The sequence below is a fragment of the Anabrus simplex genome, chromosome X (assembly GCF_040414725.1).
Source record: "Anabrus simplex isolate iqAnaSimp1 chromosome X, ASM4041472v1, whole genome shotgun sequence".
NCBI classification, from domain to species: domain Eukaryota; kingdom Metazoa; phylum Arthropoda; class Insecta; order Orthoptera; family Tettigoniidae; genus Anabrus; species Anabrus simplex.
In genome coordinates this window covers 191689030-191711565 of record NC_090279.1, presented here as the reverse complement: position 1 = coordinate 191711565, position 22536 = coordinate 191689030, and the positions used below count along the sequence as shown (strand labels likewise).

Here is a 22536-nt window from a genome sequence, read left to right as displayed (position 1 = left end):
CCAAAACAATTAGAGTCGAAATCAGCCAGGATAGATATTTTCGGTCTTATATTCTGAGAAGAGTTGTGAAATGAGACCAAATATCTAGATGACACACACAAGAAAACACATCATGAAATAAGGGAAACTGTTTATCATAGCTGAGCTCCTAACGAACAGATTCAAGAGGAATGTTTCCCTTCATCGATGAATATTTAGCAGACAGAATACAAGAACAGGCCTTACTTAAGGCAAATCTTCCTAGCGTTACAAAAAGCTTGGAAATAATTTTAATTTGCTGATGCTAAGATTTCTGCAGTTCACACTGCAAATTATTATTATTTATATATATTTTTTAAAATTTCCACAGGTTTACAAAATTAAAGTTACTGTATACATACTTTAGCCGGCCCGGTGGTGTAAGGGTAACGTGCCTACCTGTTACCCGGAGGACCCGGGTTCGATTCCCGGCCAGGTTAGGGATTTTTTACCTGAACCTGAGGGCTGGTTCGAGGTCCACTCAGCCTACGTGATTAGAATTGAGGAGCTATCTGATGGTGAGATAGCAGCCCCGGTGTCGAAAGCCAAGAATAACGGCCAAGAGGATTTGTCGTGCTGACCACACAACACCTCGTAATCTGCAGGCCTTCGGGCTGAGCAGCGGTCGCTTGGTAGGCCCAGGCCCTTCAAGGGCTGTAGTGCAATGGGGAAGGAAGTATACATACTTTAGGATTCTTGGTAACGTTGCTTGATGTCGATCCATGGTGGCCTCAGTTGTGGAGTTTTGACAAGTGCTCTTGTTGAAAAGGAGAGGGTAGTCAGTAAAAGTAATGATGTAGAAAACATATGGCATGGAAAGATGTAGAGACTTAATACTCCATTACTTATACTACACCTCTTCTCCTTGTTGAGGAAGCTCTTGAGTTGGGCATAGGATCACTGACCTCCATTTTGTTCTTCCCATTCAATCTAGGGAAACAGGTACCAGTACGAATAGGGTTTATTCAGTTGCAGATTAAATCACTTATGTCCTGAAAGGAGCTAAATCATCCCAACAACTTCTGCTACATATGCAGTTCCTTCACTAAGTATAGTACCTCGATTACACTGGTGGACAATGAATTTTCGCCGAAAGAAATAAATGTCACTGTGAGGTAGAGATTGATATGCCGATTTCACTTTTGTCCTATCACGTATAGTTTTCTACTTATTTCTATTTTCCGCTTTGTTTACGAAGGTTGATCAAATATAAACAAGATTTTCGTTCCTGAACATCAATAGTTGGTAGGACTGGCCCCGCGCTTCTGCTATGATTAGGCGGGACTATTAGGAGTGGGGAGTGTGTGCTGTTAGATATTTCCCACCGTTTTGTCAGTAATGCTCACAATGCCGGAGCAACAGGTGCACCTCTCCACTGCGCAACGCATAATTATAAAATTTCTTGCTCGTGAAGGAGTTACAGCGGCAGAAATTTGCCAGAGATTGACTGCACAGTTCGGTGAGCAAACATTGTCAAGGACGCGTGTTTGCCTGGCATACAAAGTTCAAGGCAGGATGAGAACGTGTGGAAAATCAGCAACAAGATCGCCATCCTCGGACCAGCATTACAGACGAAAACATATGTGCGGTTAAAGACATTATTGATGACGATTGAGAGTATCAGAAATTGCATAACAAGTCGGAATCAGTTATTGGAGCTGTCAAGCAATCATCACAATGTGCAGCCCCCTACTGTAGCTCTAACTGTGTCCAAGCTACAGGAAATGCACTGGGCTACACCTGATCATCCTCCTTACAGCCCAGACATATTGCCCAGCGATTTCCATTTGTTTGGACCACTTAAAGAAGCTCTAGGAGGGTAACGATTTGAAGATGACGAGTGTGGAAGACTTTGTGCGCAACTGGCTGGTAACACGACCCTGTTCATTATACAATGAGGGTATCAAAAAGCTGCGCATGCGCTGGGACAAATGCATTTCCAAAGCAGGAAACTATGTGGAAAAATAAATTGTAATTGCCTCGTGTTTTTCAATAAATGAATTTAAATTAAAAGTCCCTTTTATATTTGATCCCCCCTCGTATTTTTCTTCGGCTGATTGCAAGACTTATACTGCGTGGCACTCACATTTCTATCTTATGTTGATGCACAACTTCCTGTCATAATAATAATAATAATAATAATAATGATGATGATGTGTGGCCTCTAGAGAGGCCTGGTGCAGGTCTTTCGAGCTGACACGTTATAGGCGACCTGTGCATCTGTGAAAATGGGGGCCCTACATGTGCTGATTTCTAATACTGAAGTATTACACCCAGCCTCCGAAACATTGGAATTAACAAATGAAGGTTAAAATCCCCGGCCTGGCTAGTATCGAATCTCTGGGACTCCTTGTACCAAAGGCCACCATGCTAACTATTTAGCCACAGAGCCGGACACTTCCTGTCATAGATACAGCAATCTTTGTCCTTTTCCTCCATATGTCATCATCATCATCATCATCATCATTTCCCTTTATCCAGCTGTAGCCGGGTAGGGGCAAATATGGTTCCTCTCCACTTTCTTCGGTCGTTCCACCACTCCTCCTCCAACACTGTGTCCCAGTCCAGGTTTCTTTCTATAATGCTGCGTTGGATGGTATCCTTCCATCTCAATCGTGGTCGTCCACGGCCTCTCCTTCCTTGGATTTGCATTTCCATCACCTTTTTTGGCATTCTATCGTTGCTCATTCGCTTTATGTGCCCAAACCATCTTAGTCGGTTCTTCTCTATTCTATCATTCATTTTCTCCACTCCAATTTCTTCCCGGATTTTCTCATTCCTTATTTTGTCTCTTCTACTCTTCTGTATCATACTCCTCAAGAATTTCATTTCGGCTGCCTGTATTCGACTCTCATCCTTCTTTGTCATTGTCCAAGTTTCTGCTCCGTAAGTTGTTATGGGTACGTAATACATCTTGTACATAGTATCCTTTGCTTCCATTGGCACATCTTTGTCCCATAACATATTTCTTACACTATGATAGAAACAACTTCCAGCTTGAATCCTTTTACTAATCTCAGCATCCAGTCGAGCATTCTCCATTAATTCACTCCCCAGGCATTTAAACGTTTCCTCCATATGTAATCATCTGTAATCCTGTATAGTGAACTCTGCTCTGGCCACAAGACTTCCTGGAGCCCCTTTGAGGCGTTCCACGGATCAGCTCAAGCATACAACGAAAACAGCTGTAATCCACACTCAATCCTGGGATATGCTTGCTGAGAATCATACACTTTGATGCCACACTGTTTCTATGTCGGTTACGGTATTTGGAGAGGAATGACGACGAGGATTAACGACAAGCATGGAAGCTCCGTCAAGCTCAGCCCTGCCCTCCCCTAGCCCAGATTGGGCTACTAAGTCATATGAAACATAATTCACAAAGCATTGTGAGTGTGAAAATGTAAACTGCTGAAGAATTAGGTTTAATTGGATACGAGTTTCAGCCGACAACAACGATTCATCTTAATCACCCGCAGTCACAGTTTGTATACTGATTGCAACACATTTTACCTAGCAGAAAAAAATACTGTAAAGAATATTACAATGAGTTAAAAACATCTTGTGTGATGTTGTTAGCAAGATTTTGTGGTGCTATATTATCTACATCAAATCAATAAGGAGAGTGGCTCTGTATCTTATACTAGTGCATGGAGTTTTTCCTATATCCCCTAATTTAATTCAAGCATATGCCTACAGATTCTAAAAAAAGTAATTTATTTGGATAAACTCTAGGAAAGTACCAGTACTAATAAGGTTTATTCTGTTGCAGATTAAATCACTTATCATGCCCTGAAAATGTCTGCATGATCCCAACAACTTCTGCTACACTTGCAGTTCTTTCACTCAGAAATCACAATAGGGAACAATCACTTCACAGCTTCAGAAATGGTATCAACTGCACTCTGGTGATCAAGATAAAGGGTGGCCACCACATATAGTATATAAACCTTGTTCAATGGCTTTGGGGGACTGGATGCAAAAGAAGAAAATACCAATGCCATTTGCCATCCTAATGATATGGCAGAAACCGAAAAATCATGCTGACGACAGTTATTTTTGTTGTGTAAATATTACGGGTTTCTCAGCAAGAAACAAACATAAAATCACGTACCATAAGGAATCCGCAAGGAGGCCAGTCCCGCAAAACGACAGCTTACCAATTCTGAATCCTCCAGAAAATCTTATAAAAACTATTTAAAATAGGATGCTGGAAAGATCCACCTTGCCAATACAAGACGCTCAGCAATGAGTAAACAGACTGATGATGATGATTTAAATAAAGAATAATGGCAAGGCAGATTTCTCTAATAACCTATTTTAAATAGTTTTTAATGAGATTATATAAGTCAATACAGGAGGAAATGGCACCTACTATGGTCAATTTATCAACCTCCAAAAAATGAAATTGAAAATTTCCAGGAAATGGAATGTGACATAGGTATTAGTAATGGGAAATTAGAATGTGCTTCTGATCCTAAAAATATTCCTGAGATGTCTGGTTCCAAACCAGCAATTTACCCAACATGAATTGAACAATCCCTAGGGTCAAGGTAAAAGTCTTGTTAAAGATGAAGCCAGAACCTGCCATTACAGAAAACAAAGCCTTTAGAAAAATTATTTTTGTTAGATGGCCCAATGGTTTTCTACAACAATGTGCATGCTCTCTCTGAGGGTCTAAAACAACAAACTATTACATCAGACTGGAGACTGTTTACAGACTCTTCCCAGAGAAGTTCGAAGGCCGTTCTTCTGCATTATGGCAGTTTAAAGCCTTCTGTATTCGTTGCTTACTTTGTTCATTGAAAAGAAAACTATGAAAATATGAACATAGTACTGCAATCAATTCAATACAATCTCCACCAGTAGCATGTCTGTGAAGATCTGTTGTGCTGCTTCCTTCGCCTAAGGGACAGTTAGAAATACAAGTGAACATTATGTCAACTGAGAATGGAAATCTAGAAACTCTGACAACCCACGAGAAGAAAACGTCCAGCACATTCCGCTAGCTGACCCAGGAAAAGTTCTGCTTCCACCTCTCAATGTAGAGCTTGGTTTAGCAAAGACACTTAGAAGAAGAAATTCAAAAGGATTCCAGTATTTCAGTGAAACATTTTACTATATTTCAGCTACTAAACTACAAGAATTCACCTTAGTCTACAGAACAGGGAGCGATTGCAGATTCTAAAATTTCAATAAAACTGGACGAGACTGAAGTGAAAAACTTGGAAAAGCTTCAAGTGGCGGAGTATGAACTTTTTAGGGACAAAGTCTCCGGGCTGCATACGGGGAGTTCAGGAATTACTGGATATGAATAAACAAATACGTTGCCGTATGTCACTTAAACTTCATTCCATGCATATGCATTTAGATCCTTTTCCAGCCAACCTCGATGATGATGGCAGTGATGAGATGGGTGAAAGGTTTCATCAAGACATTAAGTCAATAGAGAAACGCTGCCAAGGCTTTCGGAATGAATCCATGATGTCAGATTACTGTGTATGTTGCAATGACTCAAGAAAAAGAGCATAAAAGGCATCATCTGCTAAACACTTCTAGCCTCCAGCATACCTGCCAACTTTACAAACCCAAAAATCAGGAAATTTTTACATGAAAATCAGGAGATACAATTGGTCAAAACTGCTTATTCTACATGTCTTGTGCAATACAGGAATACTATGGTATACTTTATAACACTTATTGTCTCAAAACCTGACTGTTGCTATTCGAGGCTACAGGGCTAAAAATTGAACATCTCTTTTCCCTTACAGGAAGTACGCGAGTGAGATGATCGGTCTCTGATAAGCCTTCCGAAAATAGTACTAACTCATGCTCCACACATGTGAATTATGCACATAGATGCCATTACTTAGCAAATGCATAGATTAATATGTTACACCAAGCACCTGAGTGATTATGCAAAGCACAATGCTATTTTTATCAAGTAATAAATTAAAATTCGCTAGAATTGTCTCCAAACGGCTCCTAAAATCTCTAGAAAAGTCACTAGTCGCTATCTTTGAAATTCTGTCCCTAAACTAAAAAAAAAAAAGTACTCCTAATCTAGCGACTAGTCTCTAGAATCGACTAGACTGATGTGAACGAACATGAACATAGCACTGTTAATAAACTTAACCATGATAGGTTAATATTGTGTTTGGTCCGTATTGACTGGTCTAAATGTACAATATAACTATTTATAATAGTTTATTTAAATCCGCCTTGATCAATACACTCATTAAATGAAAGAAACATTATTTATTAAACCATACATGTTTTGGGAAATCTCAACCATTCCCTTCATCATGCGAGAACGAGAGATTGACAATCGATATACAGGTTTCAATAAACATCGCATATTCATGCGCATTTCTTGTATTAATAAACGTTGATATTTCATTTGAAAGCAGTCAATGAGCAAAGGACTTACGGCCACTGGTGTACAAAGCTGAAATGGTGGGATTTGAAAACATATGTTTGAAGTCACCACCAAAAAATAAGCTAAAATCGGGAGAAATAATAGAATAATCGGGGGGCGGGTAAAACTGTCGAAAATTGGGAGTCTCCCGCCTAAATCGGGAAAGTTGGCAGTTTTGCTCCAGTTATGTTCACTTTTATACGTAACTATTCCTGTTTTCAATTATCATTATTGTGTCATAAGTAATAATATGCATGTCTGGACTAATTTTTTCTTGTGAAACAAGTGTATTGTTGCATTGATTACATTTAAATGTATGTGCATCTCCATTAATTTAATATATTATGTGCAAGTTAAAATCTGTATGCAGTTTGAAGTAATGGAAGGTATCCGCAATATACATGAAAAATTGGTCTAGAATAATATTATTTTCTCTCCGGCTATTAAAATGAGTTTCTTTTTGCTGTTGTCACCTAGTGTTATCTGTCTCTTGATTAACTAATCATCAGATTATTAGACAGTCTTTCCATATTTTAAACAATCAATAATCCTAACTAAAATTCTATATACCTGCTAGAATATACTAAAGTGTTGGGTCTCTTGTAAGGTATAAAGCATCCTAGAAAAGACCTCGTGCGAGGCTACAACTACCATTCACAACACATGGTGTTTTCATCTGTTAAGTGCCTTACTGGCTGCTGTGAAGACCAGTCTAGCGACCATCATCCACAAAAGTTTGAAAAAGTAAATCACAAGGTTTCATCTCTTCAACTGTAGTCAAATTAGCTTCAGTTAACACTTTACCCATAAATGTCTTCTGCAACATGTCTTCAGAACAAGTTAAGAAGAGAAAATGCGAAGTATTGGACATTGAAACAAAAGTTAGAATAACTGAAATCAACAAACTGGTGGCCATGGGCAGTAGTGAGGAAGAAGAGACTGTAGCCTGATCCCGTATTCCTCTATAAACTGTACTTGAACCAGCAGAAACTCTCATGCAATCTGTGGAGTGAGGAGATGACACTTCATTCTTGGACATTATTTTACACTGCAGAATTTCAATGGACATCAGAAAAAGAATTGCTGGAAGTAAAGTTCAAAAGAAAGTTGCAGACTTCTTTGGAAGTACATAAAACTACGCGTCTTTTCTGATCATCTATTCCTCTCTCCCCCTTCATTACAATGGATAATCGAGGTCCTACTACATATTGTTTCCACCTCTACTTGTCACCTTCCAATATCGTCCTTAACCTGGTCGACCCATCTCTTCCTTTGCCTCTTTCCCTCGCTTCTCTTCTCCAGACTTACTCTTAGAATTCTGCCTGCTTTCATTCTTTTGTGATGCCCAAATAATTTGAGGCGAGCCTTTCCTATCTGGTCTCCTCTCCATCATCCAACTTTCTTCTGAACTAATTTCTGTTTTTGTCCGTTCATGCTTTACCTTCCATTTTTCTGAACAACTTCATTTCCAATGCCTGTATTCTAGTCTCCTCCCTGGTGATTATTGTCCACATCTTAGGAGCATAGGTCAATATTGTAGAGTTTTTCTTACTTCTTTCTTTCATACCAAATCTTTTACCCTTTGACAGAATCCACTAGCTTGCTGTATTCCTGAACTTATTTCTCTTTTAATAGTGTAATCATTCATTGTGTTTCCCAAGTACTCGAAGATATCCACTGCTTTCAGTTTGAACTTCATTCTTTATACTGACTGCTTGGTATAATCCTACCTCATTTTGGGATTGTCTGACTCGTTGGCTGAACGGTCAGAGTACTGGCCTTCTGTTCAGAGGGTCCCGGGTTCGATTCCCAGCCGGGTCGGGGATTTTAACCTTTTTTTGCTAGGGGCTTTACGTCGCACTGACACAGATAGGTCTTATGGTGACGATGGGATAGGAAAGGGCTAGGAGTTGGAAGGAAGCGGCCGTGGCCTTAATTAAGGTACAGCCCCAGCATTTGCCTGGTGTGAAAATGGGAAACCACGGAAAACCATCTTCAGGGCTGCCGATAGTGGGATTTGAACCTACTATCTCCCGGATGCAAGCTCACAGCCGCGCGCCTCTACGCGCACAGCCAACTCGCCCGGTGATTTTAACCTTAATTGGTTAATTCCAATGACCCGAGGGCTGGGTGTATGTGTTGTCTTCATCATCATTTCATCCTCATCACGACGTGCAGGTCGCCTACAGGTGTCAAATAGAAAGACCTGCACCTGGCGAGCCAAACCCGTCTTGGGATATCCCGGCACTAAAAGCCATGCAACATTTCATTTTGGGATTGCCAAGGATTTTAACGTAGACTTAAGTTCCTCCACAACGTGTACATGGAAAGAAAAATTTTAAAACACTTTTAGTGTTTGTGTAGAATGCCTATATTGCCGAAAGAATTTAAATTTTAGCTGAAACAGCGAAAACAATTTAATACATAAGTCTAGGAAACCCTCAAAACCCTGCGGCCGTTACAATAGACAGCCTACCGCCAATATTTTAAAATGTTTTCTTAAAATAAAACAACCTACAACGGAGCTCATAAGGTTACTCTCCAGACTGATAACTAAAAAACTCAAAATCTCTAGGCAGTACGGATGTTTCTTCTCGCTAGTGGCTTTACGTCGCACCGATACAGATAGATCTTATGGTGACGATGGGATAGGAAAGGCCTAGGAGTTGGAAGGAAGCGGCCGTGGCCTTAATTAAGGTACAGCCCCAGCATTTGCCTGGTGTGAAAATGGGAAACCACGGAAAACAATCTTCAGGGCTGCCGACAGTGTGATTCGAACCCATTATCTCCCGGATGCAAGCTCACAGCCTCTAACCGCACGGCCAACTTGCCCGGTAATACGGATGTGTTTCCCATATCCTGGTTATACAGCATTTGGGAGACCAACCTTAATGTTGATCATTACTGTAATTATGAGGGAAAAGAACACATCTAGGAATAATAGAAGTGGGTTTTACAAACTAATTTACTAGGAGAAAACATACAGAACTCATAAGTAGTGCAGCAAAATTTTAACTACTGCAATCGCCAATTCAAGGAGTTTGAGCCAAAATTAATCTTTAAAAAAAATGAATGCAGCAAAACTGGAGGAAGTTAACCAAGTCCAGTATCTTGGCAGCATTGTAACAAGATATAGATAGCCTTCTTTCAGGTTTAGAAAAGTGCTCTGTTTTATTACCACACCAGAAATCTCCTCTGGGACAAACAAATTCCTATGAAAACCAAAAGAACTCTTATCAATAACAACATAGAGCCTTGAAACTTGCACCATTAACAGTAGAGATGATAGAAGAAATGAAGTTCCTGAGGCCAATACTGCAGAAAACAAAGAAGAGAGAGGTTCCAAAATAAAATAATAAGCTAGAACTGGCATACCAACTGACCAAGAACACCTACAGTAAAAAAATGTCTCTCCCAAAACACTAAAATGAAGCACTACCAGACAATCATCTGCCCTCAAGCGTTCTCTGCTTCAGAATGTCTAATATTCAACAGGAAGGGACTCACGGACAAGCTCGAAATCCAGGAGAGAAAAATATTTAGGAAGATATTAGGACCAGTCAAAGAAGGGAATGAATACAAAGGGGTGACCCAACCAAGAGCTCTACAAATACTGTGAAAAAATCATGGACATAGTCCAGAAGGTACGCCTATCATTTTATGGACATGTCTACAGGATGCATCATGCCAGGCTGAATAACCAGCTTCTCGCTTACTGGCAAAAGAGGAAGAGCAAGTCACCATGGTTGATGGAAGTACACAAGGATCTGCAGAAACTGGGATGAACAGAAAGAGACTTAAAAGACTGGACATCTGTCAGGAGGATGCTTGAACAAAAGAGGTTCCAGGACAAACCACCCAGAAGGAAGACAGGTATGCTCTGGACAAAGGACGGGAAAGAAAAAAACAGCGAGAGGATGCGCAATTGCTGGGCACACCAAACTCAATAGTTTAATATCATGGTCCTTCGTCTGCCTACACGAAACAAGAAGAAGAGAATGACCCATCAAAAAATCCAAATGAAACAGCCTCTTTGTGAAAAAGTTGTGATTCAGACACATGAACAGAATGGACCAAAAGTGATTATTATTATTTGCTTTACTTCGCACCAACACAGATAGGTCTTTTGGCGACGATGGGATAGGGAAGGCCTAGGAGTAGGAAGGAAGCAGCCGTGGCCTTTGTGGCTTGGTGTGAAAATGGAAACCCACCTTTAGGGCTGCCGACAGTGGGGTTCGAGCCCAGTATCTATCGTATGCAAGCTCACAGCTGTGTAACCCTAACCGCTCGGCCAACTCGCCCGGTGACCAAAAGAGAGTAGCAAGAGAATGGCTTGAGAAAGATGAGGAAGGCAAGAGACCAAGAGGCTGACCAAGGGAAAAAGATCCATCATTCAATTACAACAGGACTTGGAAGGAAGAGGAGTGGAATGGAGCAATATCCACAGGGAACATATGGAGAGAACTTTTATACCACACTTTGGTAACAGGAGACGGTTAAATAATGATGATGATGATTATGATAATGAATACACAAAGGATCGTATTTCCAGAAACATTTAATCGAGATACCACTGTATTTCACACAACCACCAAAATTAATGTAATAAACATTTAGCAACATACAGGCCTCTCAATAATAAATGGTGGTTAGATTGCATGCAAGTAAGCAATAAGTTAATTCTTCTTGGAAGGCACATTTAAAAATCATGAACTGTTAGCATATTATTAACTTAGTTGAACTCCTACCTCCAGTAATGCAACAGTTACATGAAAGACAGCAAGTGTATTTACACAAGTTAGAAGCCCATATACTGCGAAATCTAAATTCCATTAATTTTGCAGTTAATGTTTCAGAGAATTCTTTTTCTCTCTATTATTACTAATCAGAAATGAAGACAAAAATTTATAGAAAAAACATTTCTGAATTTTATTTACACACTTGCTTAAAACATTAACAAATTGACAAGATTTAAATTTCGCAGCAAAACAAAAAGAAGCCCTCTGGGTCTTGCGGATGAATTACATTTTGCCCTCGAAATTTCATTTCCGACATGTGTACTCTCGATGATTAAAACATTATTGTATCGCTCCATCATAACTATAAAATACACAAATGTGGAACATCATCTCTTGCTGTACAATACAAAATTGTGAAATAAACAGTTATCAAAATATTTCACTAGTTCATCACTATTCATGATTAAAGCTTGCCTCATGATCTGGAAAAGTTTACATGTATTTATTTTTACCATAAATATCTAAAATGAGAAGTACTAATGTTTAAGTGAATTAGGAATGAAAAGAAGAAAATATTTTATCATCATGGGAGGTACAACATTAACACAACCTACAAAAATAAAAAATTATTTTACTATCACTGACAGAACACGTTTTATATTTTGGGGTGCATAATCTACTATCAAAATTAAGAATGGTAAAAACCCAGAAAATGATACCGCTGAAAATATATGTTTACTTGAAGGAAAATTATTTTTGTAGCCTTTCACACCTTGATTCGTCTTATTGGAAGTACAGCATTCTTTTACAGCAAACTCCCGATTATCCGATTTGTAGGTTATCCGTGCAGAGCCGAGGGTTATTGTATTATTAATCTTTATTTTATTTTTGTCACAGCATTTTGAATACATGAGAACTGCACTTGAAATTTGAGTGCGCTCTTGACTGTAAGTTTGATGAAGGCATGCTATGTTCGAGAACTAGACACTAAACAATGCACTGTACAGCAGTTCTTAGTATTATGTGACAGAAATCATAGCTACGACGCAAAAGTGGTTTAAACTTGAAAACAAAAGCTTGAATTAATTTAAAAGTTCCAGAAAGGAGAATCAGTAAAGAAAATAGCAAATGATTGTGAGACTGGGATTTTGTATATTTTTGCACTGGCACCTCAAGGATTTTATCAACAATAGACGTTGTAAGTAACTTTTATATTAGCCTATTTTATTGGTACAAATGGTTATTGAATGTGTTAATTCTTTGCCATTAATGCATTTTAAAACAATATTGTATGTTCTGTATTATCAAAGTTACAAAATCATACTATCTGCGTTTTCAGTTATCCGTTCGAATATGTCTGGTGATTAACCAGGATAATCGAGAGTTTGCTGTATAAATTTCCAAATTCTTTGCAATTATTTAAGAAAGGACTAGGTAAGCAACAGACAGGGAATCTGCCACCTAGGCGACTGTCCTAAATGCAGATCAGTGGTGACTGATTATACCGTTATTTATTTTCAACAGCAAATGTCATTCAGCTTTGTCTAACAAGAGGCTGCCCAAAGACAAAGTATATGTGTCCTTACACCTGAGACAGTGAAAAAAGAAAATTTGTAACTGTCATGAGAGACTGTCTCTTATCCAAAAGCCCTGGGTTCGATACCTGAAATGGAGCTCACTCACCATGTGGTATTCCAATATCTGCAGGCCATCAAGCTGGGAGACCACTTGTGAGATCGAGGTCTTCAATGGATTTTATGTGCCACAGTCTGCAAAACGAAGATACTGTGGATAGCGGTTCATAAGTTAACCCTAGAACTAGCAACTGTTGAATATCAGATTCTTTGGTCCCTGCTGTAGTGGCACTGTCAAATATTCGACGTATTCATATTTCTTAACATAATTTCCTCAATCTTTCAACAGATGTCATGATGGTTTACATTTTGTCATTCTCAATGTCCACAACAGCCATGAGTTCAGGTTCCTTCCTAGTTACAACCTCTTTGGGTGAAATTTCACGAAAATAAAGGAAAGCAGTTTTCCGTCTGTCTGTTTGAACACCATTGCCTGCTGTGTTTGCAAACAGACCTTCACAGGCTCTGCTTTGCTATTCTATTCTATTTCATTTCATTTTGTTTTCCATTCAGTGTGAGTTAAGATGAAAGTGACGGACCTGACTGAGGATATTGAGAATGAACCAACAGATTCTGAATATGTATCAGTTGTTTCTTTGTGTCAAATATTGAAAAGAGAAAGTGATGACAAGTCTGCCATACAGCAACTGAAGTCACGCCTCCCGAGCAATTTTCCCTTATAATTTCAATAATATATCAAAAGAATGATGAACCTTTTGCTAGTGTATTACAGACACATTATGGACTATTCGTGTATCTGAGTTTGTGACACGTTTCATTTTTGCATACATATGATCAAAACATTTATTCAATTTTGTGTCAACATGACAATTCTCAGTGCATTACCTTTACATAGATTACATAAAAATTTGTAACTTTAATCCATATCTTGCAGATATTTTTACATTTTAGTTAGACAGGTATAAGCTGCCAAATAGGGCCGCCATAACAAGGCTTAACATTGCCAGTTCCAGGGTTAAAACAGGACTGATTTACATCATTTCTATTTTTGACAAATGGATCATAACCATCCATTGATACTAACATGGATTAAATTAAAAACAACCGAGCAAGCTGGTTGCATGGATTATGTCATGTAGCTTGAGGCTTACATTTGGAAGATGGCGAGTTCTAAACACCACTATTGGCAGTCCTGAAATTTTCAAGACTTCCCTATTTTCACTTATGGCAAATGCTGGAGTTGTACCTTACCAAAGGCCTCAAACCACTTTCTTTCCAGTCTTAGCTGTTTCCTAAACCCTCATCATCAAAAACCTATCCAAGTTGGTGTGACAAACTGAAGCTTAAAAATTATTAGAAATAATTACCAAATTCATCATTATGTTGCCAGAGAAGTACATCATATAACACCGAGCAAGTGGCTGTGCTAGCTATCAGTTTGCATTCAGGAGATAGTGGGTTTGAACCCCACTGTTGCCATAAGACATCTCTGTGCTGTCAATTTATTAGTCATCAACTCTACTGAAAATTAGATAGATTGCTGATTAATCCACTGTTTTTATTCCTGGTTTCCTGAGTCCCTTCCTAGTAGTTCTAAGTAATGAACTTTTGATCAAGCAACAGCAATGTAAAATATTGTTTCCTAACAAACACTGAAGAAAAATTCCTATTTTGTATTCAAAAGTCTTACACAATGAATGTTACATGTTTAATACAGTCTGAACTGAGGTAAACCAGTATCTTTACAATGTTTTCATTCCTAATTCACTATTTGAATAGTTACAATAACATCCTAACTATAGAAACCAATACTATTGTTCAAAAATCTGTATTTGTATAACATTCTCCATGATAACTGCAAATCTTAAATTAAAAATATATCAGACTATGTAACTACTCATGCACATTGGCATTTATTATAGAGAAATGAGGGAAATAAACAATATGGAAAAATAACTCCCTTTATAATTTAAAATAATTCATTGACATCGTTTTACTTTGACATGATACCTGCCTCAGAGGTGTGATGGCTTTACATGAAGGAGCAGCCTACGCTCAGCCCACAGGCGATCAGCAAAATAAAATGGTGGAGGTGATCTTGTTTTTAAGGGTATTATCAGCCCCAAAACAGAACAGACCCACATTCTTTCCACATGAATTTTCAGAAAATGATCAGTGTATTATGATGATGTAAAGCTGACCCTTGCATGCTGGATTAGTTTTTGTTTAATTACACAAATATAAAGCTTATCTTGATTAGAATTCAACTTCTTTGATCACATTCTTGTCTAATCGTGTAAGTTTGAATTTGAACACTTCTGTATACCACTGTATAGTCTACCTAAATATTAGAATAGTTCCAGGATAACATTCCCGATACTGAACAAACTGTTACCATTGATGCTTTCGCGGCCCATAATTGTAGACATGATATAGGCTTTCTTGGGCTTATGCCGTGTCAAGAAAATTCGTTACGTTTCGCAGAGAACTTCGCTCCGCAACTTCAGAAGAAAATCTCGACTGTTCACGAGGAAGACTTCTCCATAACGAAGGTTTGAATTTAGCCGTTATTAATAGGAAGTGGTAGGTTCGTTCGTCACTAGATGGCTCACCACACGCTGCCACAGCACTAGCATTCCAAGTGGCATCTGACGTCACCATCTAGAGTCGGTCGGGAGGGCATATCAGGTGTACAAACATTAAGAAAGTATGAAACTAACACAAGCCTGGAATGGAATATATGAATTTGGAAAACACCAAAACGAAATAACAATAGTGAGAGGACAGGGAAGAATATTCCTCGTGAACAATCATGATTTTCTTCGGAAAACATGGAACAAAGTTCTCCGTGAATCGTAAAGAATTTCACTTCGTTTTCTTGACATGGCATAAGCCCAAAAAGCCTTTATCATGTCTATTGAACAAACTGTTTATTATAAAAAAGAGAAAGATATTACAAATATAAAATCTTCATACTTTATTACATTTCTGAACTATAACTCAACAGAAGAAATATGTTGAGGTATGAAACATTACACATGTCAGCACAGCATAGTCCTGAGCTGTTTACATTATTATCACTTGTTGACTGTACGTGGGCTGCTAAAGCATGCGGTCATCAAGTCTCGCCAAGAACACAACAAAATAAAAAAAGATAGCATTGTGTATCTGATGAACAAACCACATAACTTAATTCTCTGTGTAATGCCTCACATCTCAAGTAGTAGTTTATTCTCCCCAAATAATTACTCAGTTGGCCATGACTCCTTTCATACCCTTAAATGCCATCCATTAAAAAAAAAAATTCACCAAATGAGTCATTTGCTACAACATATCTCCAAATTACAGCATCTTATCAGAAATATTAATATTTGGCATCTGATGAATGATTATTGGAGGTAGTGAAGTGTGACACAACCTGTTACTTCAACATGAGTGGTACAGTTAAATCTTGGTAGAAGACTAGTGAATTATATATTAGCAACAGTGTTACCATTCATGTGCAGTGAACTGTCAGAAATAAGTTTTTTAAGAAACTTCTGAAGTGTTACTTCTGTGTTGGTTCACGGAATTGTAGCTATTCATAGTATGGAAATGCTTCCAAAGGAAACGCACAAAGTGATCCGTTCTCAAAGTAGAAAGATGATGTACATTACAATATTTTGAAATTCTATAAGCAAGAAATTTCTCCACAGCTGAGAGAAAGACTGCTGTAGGTAAGGACAGAAGTCAAAGCCTATCTCCCAAGTAAATGTTGGCCATATCTGTCGAAGACAGAGTTTGATGATTCTGATAAAAGTACTGTACGCTGAGCTTTCTTGGAGTATTTTGTATGAAGAACGGAAATAAAGTCCTACAGGCGCTGTGATGCATTAATGGAACAGAAACTCAAAAGTGTTGTATTACATATTGGTTGTGGGTATGGAAGCCAGCAACTTTAACAGTAGTCCAACAGAAATAACTGACAAGGTAATCTAAACAGAGGATGAAGATTCTGAGGCGAAACGCTTTAATTCAGATGATTCACGTTAGTGACATGCTATACTGTGAGTCTGCATGAAGTAGTATATTTAAATAAATTATTAGTATCATAATAGCAAACAAACTGTGTTCTGTCTTCCCATCTTGAAAACAGGCTCTGAAGTGAGTGTACACGCCGGCTCCTTTGCTTTGCAAACTGCTCCGCTGACTGTGCTATAGATGTCAACAAATATCACCTCTCTCACTCACTTACTGTAATAACTGATCAGACAAGTAATACTGGGTATTTTAGCTGTCGATAAAACCCAAAATGCCAAAGAATATTTTTTCCAATTACAAAATATTACCCAATTGGCTACTTTTTTAAATTCTCGGGGGCTAACAGACAAATATTCAGCTATTCCTTTGAGAAGTTTTACCTATTCAGCAAAAACATGTTTTGCTGTCAGTTCTAATTTTACATGAAATACAAGATTATCTTACAGAGGTAACTCTTTAAGGACACCAGACAGTGAAAAAAGTCCAAACAGGAGTTGCAAGGTTTTTAAATTAGACTGATGCACTGAAAATTCATCAACAAAATGTTCTGGAGGAAGATGAACACTCCCTATGCAAGACAGGGTAATATTCTGATATCTGTTGTTAGTTCATTTCATTTGACAGCTGAAGTAAACATCATACACAAGTTCTTTACTGTTCTAAATCTCAGAAAAAATTTTGGACAGGAAATTTATACAAATATAAGTAAATATTCCACATTCTTCTCTTCCATTATAATAGCTGCAGTTTTAAGTGGACTGAACTCCCTTCATTGTTATAAAATCTTAAATATACAGTTTTAGAAAGAAAAAAAATCTTTAAAGAAAGGGAATAATTCAGTCATTATTTCAAAGTACCACTAAGTCGCATGTCTCAAGAAACCCAAGAACTTCTTGGTGTCTTGTAGAGGAGACACACGAGCCTCTCAAAAAAATTAAGCACGCGTCTTATGTCATGCAGTACACTGCGACGTCTCCGTCAACCGGAGAAATCAGGAGTGGGTTTGTTCTCCTAATCACAGTGAATAACAATGACGTTTGTGCAAGCGGGAAGAAAGGAGGCAGTCAAAAGAATCTATCATTTCACTTGAACTTGAGGCTTCAATTTCTGGCAGATGGGAAAGACCTGTTCGTAATTTACAAAATCTTAATTTTTATTAAACATTTATGGTTACCAAAAGAAAGCCATAGGCCTGGGAGTAATTTACAAGTGTCACAGAAAACAAAGTGCAATATAATATTTGTTCCCAGTGTATTAGTTTTGAAAGCAGAAATATGTCGGGCATGAGTCACCAGTTGAAGAGCCACAACATACTTCAAGGCAGTCAAGCATCAGCTAGTAGGTCTTCTACTTTGCAGGTTGCATTTGTAGGTTAAACTAGGGTCTGTTCTTTATTCCTTTTCTTTGTTTATGAAGTAGTAGTTACAACTGTACAGTTAAATACCATGTCTTTATTAGAAACCAAGAGAAGGCATAATTCAAGGAAATAAAACCCCTCAATTTTTATTTCACTGCAAATAATATTTCATTTATTTTTGAAAAGTGCCAAAACTGGGTTTTGTTCTATCTCATTTCTTTCTGCAAATAACCAGTTATGTTAAAATTAATGAAGGAGATCCAATATACAGAGTACTCTTAAAGACAAGAAATTCTAAAAATATGTTTACAACAGATTAACAAACAATGCAATCCTTTAAAAAGAGCTTGAGTCTCCCACTTAGGGGAAGAAATGTTTACAGCACGCAGAGTGCAACACTGTTCACTTTTGACTCGAGAAGGGTTACGCGGGTCTGAAGACTCTTGAGTGTGAAGAATTCCCATCCCTAGCGTTCTTGTTCAATCCATTCCCGTTACATGTCGGAACCTGTCGAATACAGATGATCTAAGTGTCTCCTCTACACCCAACTCCATTCCGACATCCTCATGATCTCGCGTTCTCTACTCTAAGAACCTGCTGTTTATTACATTCTTTCCTCCAGTATGTACATGTTGTATGCGAGATATACATCTTGAACATCGTATTTTCACAAACACTTTTTAATTCCATTCAATCTTGACACAATATGGAAAATGCGGCGAACTGTTAGTAACTCTAGTCGTGCATGCAGTGTGTGCTGAGGATGAATGTACTCATGTGGGAAAGTAGTGAAGGTCTATGAGGACGCAGATACACAATGGGAAGGAAATATATTCACTTAAACCCTATGCCATTGCACTCATTTGATCTCTACCTCAACGCCTGTGGAAGACTGAGAACGAGGGTTTTTGGTCCTTCTCAGGACTATAAAGATACACACAATTAACAGGCAAATAATGAAACAAAACAAAACATAATATCATGAAAAATGAAAGACAAAGTAGACTTATACATATTCTACTGGATAGGATTGAACTCTGGATGTTACAGTCTGGTCTAATACTCCACACTATCAATTCAGCATATTTAGAAAGACAGGAATATCAAAGGGAAACCATTAATAGGATGGGCACGATGACAGGTCGGTATGGAAGAGGGAGCTACAGAAAGAGGAGACAAGTACAAATATGAAAACATAAAAAAGAAGAGGACAATTTCCATATCTTCACACACCGCCGTTCTCAGGTAGATGGGCTCCCTCCTCACCAGTCCCAGGTGTTTTTACATCCATCTCTTCTCAGCTATAAAGGAGGAAATTTTGAAGTCAGTTCAAATAAAATTCGTGCAAGATAATATTTAATGAAACACTTACTGGCTACTGGACGAGTTCTTTTTTTTTTTTTTGTCAAAGAGCAAGGCATGTAATTGTTTATTGTGAATGACTGCATGGAAGAAAAATGGAATAGCTAATGATTTATCAACTATGGTTCATGTAGATTACCCTTCAAAAGACATGTTTTGTATAGAGAAGTATACAATGAACTTCCAATCATCTGGAATAACAATAGATAGACATCAAAACACTGATTAATTAACATTAACATTACTTATTAGTAATATCAAATCCCTCTCCCTAAAGAAAGCTATCAAATTTTTCCCAGGAGGAATGGACTCAATATAGGCTACTATGTATTTTCTACTGGAAGAAAAACCATACACAAACATAAAACCACCACCTGTTAGAAACTTTTAGTCTATTAATGCAACCAAGCAACAATAATATACACATTTATTATGTCCTACTATTCAATACAGTTTTCATCTGCTGAGATGAATTTTTATTCTACCCAAACATATTTCGACTCCATTTGAGAACGAGGCTGAAAGTGATGTTGTGAGTGTAAATGGAAGTCACATGTCTATTTCTTCTGATGAATGGGTAGAAAATAATTGTTCGCCGACTTTAAAAGATTTCCCAGGAGTTCCTGGCATAACGGTAAGACTTTATGAGCCTCAAAACATTGACGAAGTAGAAGGGCTTAATTTTTGTGATGATTTCTTTGAACTTGTTGCTGAGCAGACAAACTTGTATCCAGCGAACTACTTCATTATGCAAAATATCCCCTAAGGGCTTGAAGTGGCCTGATGTAACTAGTTGTGTATTGCAAAAAATTGTTTGCTTTGTTTGTATTGACGGGATAGGTAAAAAAAAATCGTGTTGAAAAGACTACTAGTCAACTGATCCCCTTAAAATTTGCTGCGTCTCCCGTCACGGACTCTTACCAAAGGTCTCCAGTAAATTTCACCATAATCAGTAGAAGGTTAATGAAGTTAGACTAATTTGTTTATGTGCATGCGCTGTAGCAGTGTTACACAGAAAATGGCCGAGCGCAGGGGTTGAGCAGTGTGATGCGCACCTGGTCCGCAATGTGTTAAAATCTGTGATAGAAGTTTGTGAAATAAATGACTGATGTCAGAGAACTATAAATACAGGTCATAATTGTAGCCTGTCACTAATTTCTGAACATACACCCACCCACCACCTGCTAGAAACCATTCCATACTTAGTTCAGTTTATTTGTGTATTTATGGTGATTACACAGGTTGATCTTCTCAGGAAACATGCATCCATGTAGACAGTTCTGGATACAGAGGGGAACGTATGTTTAGATTTGATGCAACTTTTATATTTAAATACAGTTAGTGCTGGGTTTATAATGACAAACCAGCAAAGACTTGTTACCCTGAAATTTTATATGTAAGAACTATGATCTTAAAGAATCACAGGGTGAAACTATGTCCTTTCTATTTTCATTGGTTAATTAATTGGAATGCTATGATTACCTTAGACCAGGCCATTGAAGAGCAGATCTGGCTACTCCAAGGGACCACTGATTGGGTATTCTAAAGTCTGTACATGGAATCTGCGATTACATCACTTGGGAGAGGACTCCCTTTACTTTCTCCCAGCTAGTCTCAAGGAGGAGTTAACATCATTTTGAAGGCCCCACATCCTGTTTTGTGTATAATGCAGATCTCCAGAAAACACACCAAAACTCTGGTGCAATGCATCTCACTTGCCTTAGACTACAGTCATCTAAAAACAATACCATGCAGCATTTTGTTGTCAGTATGACAAGTTTCATTTTTGCATTTTGACATGTCCCCTGCTTCAAGACCAAGTGGCAAATGTGTTACGTTACCTCTTACACTCTTATTTGTTATGCGACTACTACCCATTGGACCAGCCACGTATGATGCTGTCTGCGCTAAAGGCTTGTTTTCTCACCAAGACTTCACAGATCCTACATATGCACTTAAGCCTTTTCACTCCAGAGGACTGCTGTAGCAGTCGTGTGTTGTTTGGCTTTTCTGTGCTTCACTATGGTAGACTGCAGTAGAAGTTCGACTTTCATGTCTTGTGAGTCTGCAGCAATTAGTAGTCACCAGATGTCAGGAGCAATCAGAAAGCAAGAGTGCGAGTGACCTTCGTGCTCGTCATTTGTCACATGATTACAGTTTACTACCAATGCAGCAGTTTTTCTACAGGTAGCTTCAACACATTGTTGTACCGTGTTTCATAAGGCACGAGAAACTGAATACCACGGCTTTTATCCTCAGGTCAGGTAGTGACATTGAAGAAAATGACGGGAAAGCGTAGTCAGTGCTATGTCCATAGCCATTCATTATTTAAAAAAAAAGAGGAAGCTTTGCATGAATGAAAGTGACTAAAATATACACCAAGATATTTGACTGGACTATATACATTGAACAAAAATATAATCAACCTGTTGTATCTCAACAATGTGAACAAATACGAGCGAGAAAGTGGAGAATAGAAAGTAGCCCATACAGTGGGCACGGCCAGCCACCACAGGCACCCGCCCCCAAGGTCATGCATCTGCTCTCGCCTCACCGGAGTGAAAAGGTTACGTAAAAGTTAACTTGTACAAGAGTGGCTAGTTCGTTTCCAGCAGCCAACAACACGCAGTAACATGCATGCAATAACGATACCCAATATTGTTCAGACTTCAGAGAGCTCACAGAAACCAGTGTTATGCCACATTATAATCATAATACAAGAACTTATGATAGTAAGATAATTAAACATATTTTTTTAATGTGCAAATACAGAGAACTGAATATGACATTCATAACTAAGTTTACAAACATAAAGAAAAATAAATACCACATTAAAATCAAACTTCGCCATAAGACAATCTCAGCATTATCTGCAGAATCTAGAAAGACAACCTGCACTAATAGAGGGGAGACAAAGCGGACTGTTTACTTCATCTCTAAAAATAAGAGCTTTAAAGCGTTTCCTTTAACTTGACTAAGTAGATGCATAACCAGGCAGAAATCTAATCACTACCAAACATAGTCACA

The 22536-nt window shown here is 38.2% G+C and overlaps 1 protein-coding gene across 3 annotated transcripts in view; it reads right to left on the bottom strand.

Moving 5' to 3' along the window:
• The window catches only part of LOC136886368 (eukaryotic translation initiation factor 4H), a 170575-nt gene that overhangs the window by 45134 nt on the left and 102905 nt on the right, over window positions 1–22536 (bottom strand). The window contains exon 7 of one of the 3 annotated variants that reach the window (XR_010861780.2): window positions 19381–19448. The exons of 1 other annotated variant lie outside the window; for it this stretch is intronic. Coding sequence is in view for 1 of the 2 variants with exons in the window: in XM_067159111.2 (XP_067015212.1) it covers window positions 19445–19448 (4 nt within the window). In the remaining variant the exon portion in view is untranslated. Of the gene's footprint in view, window positions 1–10976; window positions 19449–22536 lie in introns of those variants that run through there. One more of the 3 variants, XM_067159111.2, reaches the window with a different exon arrangement.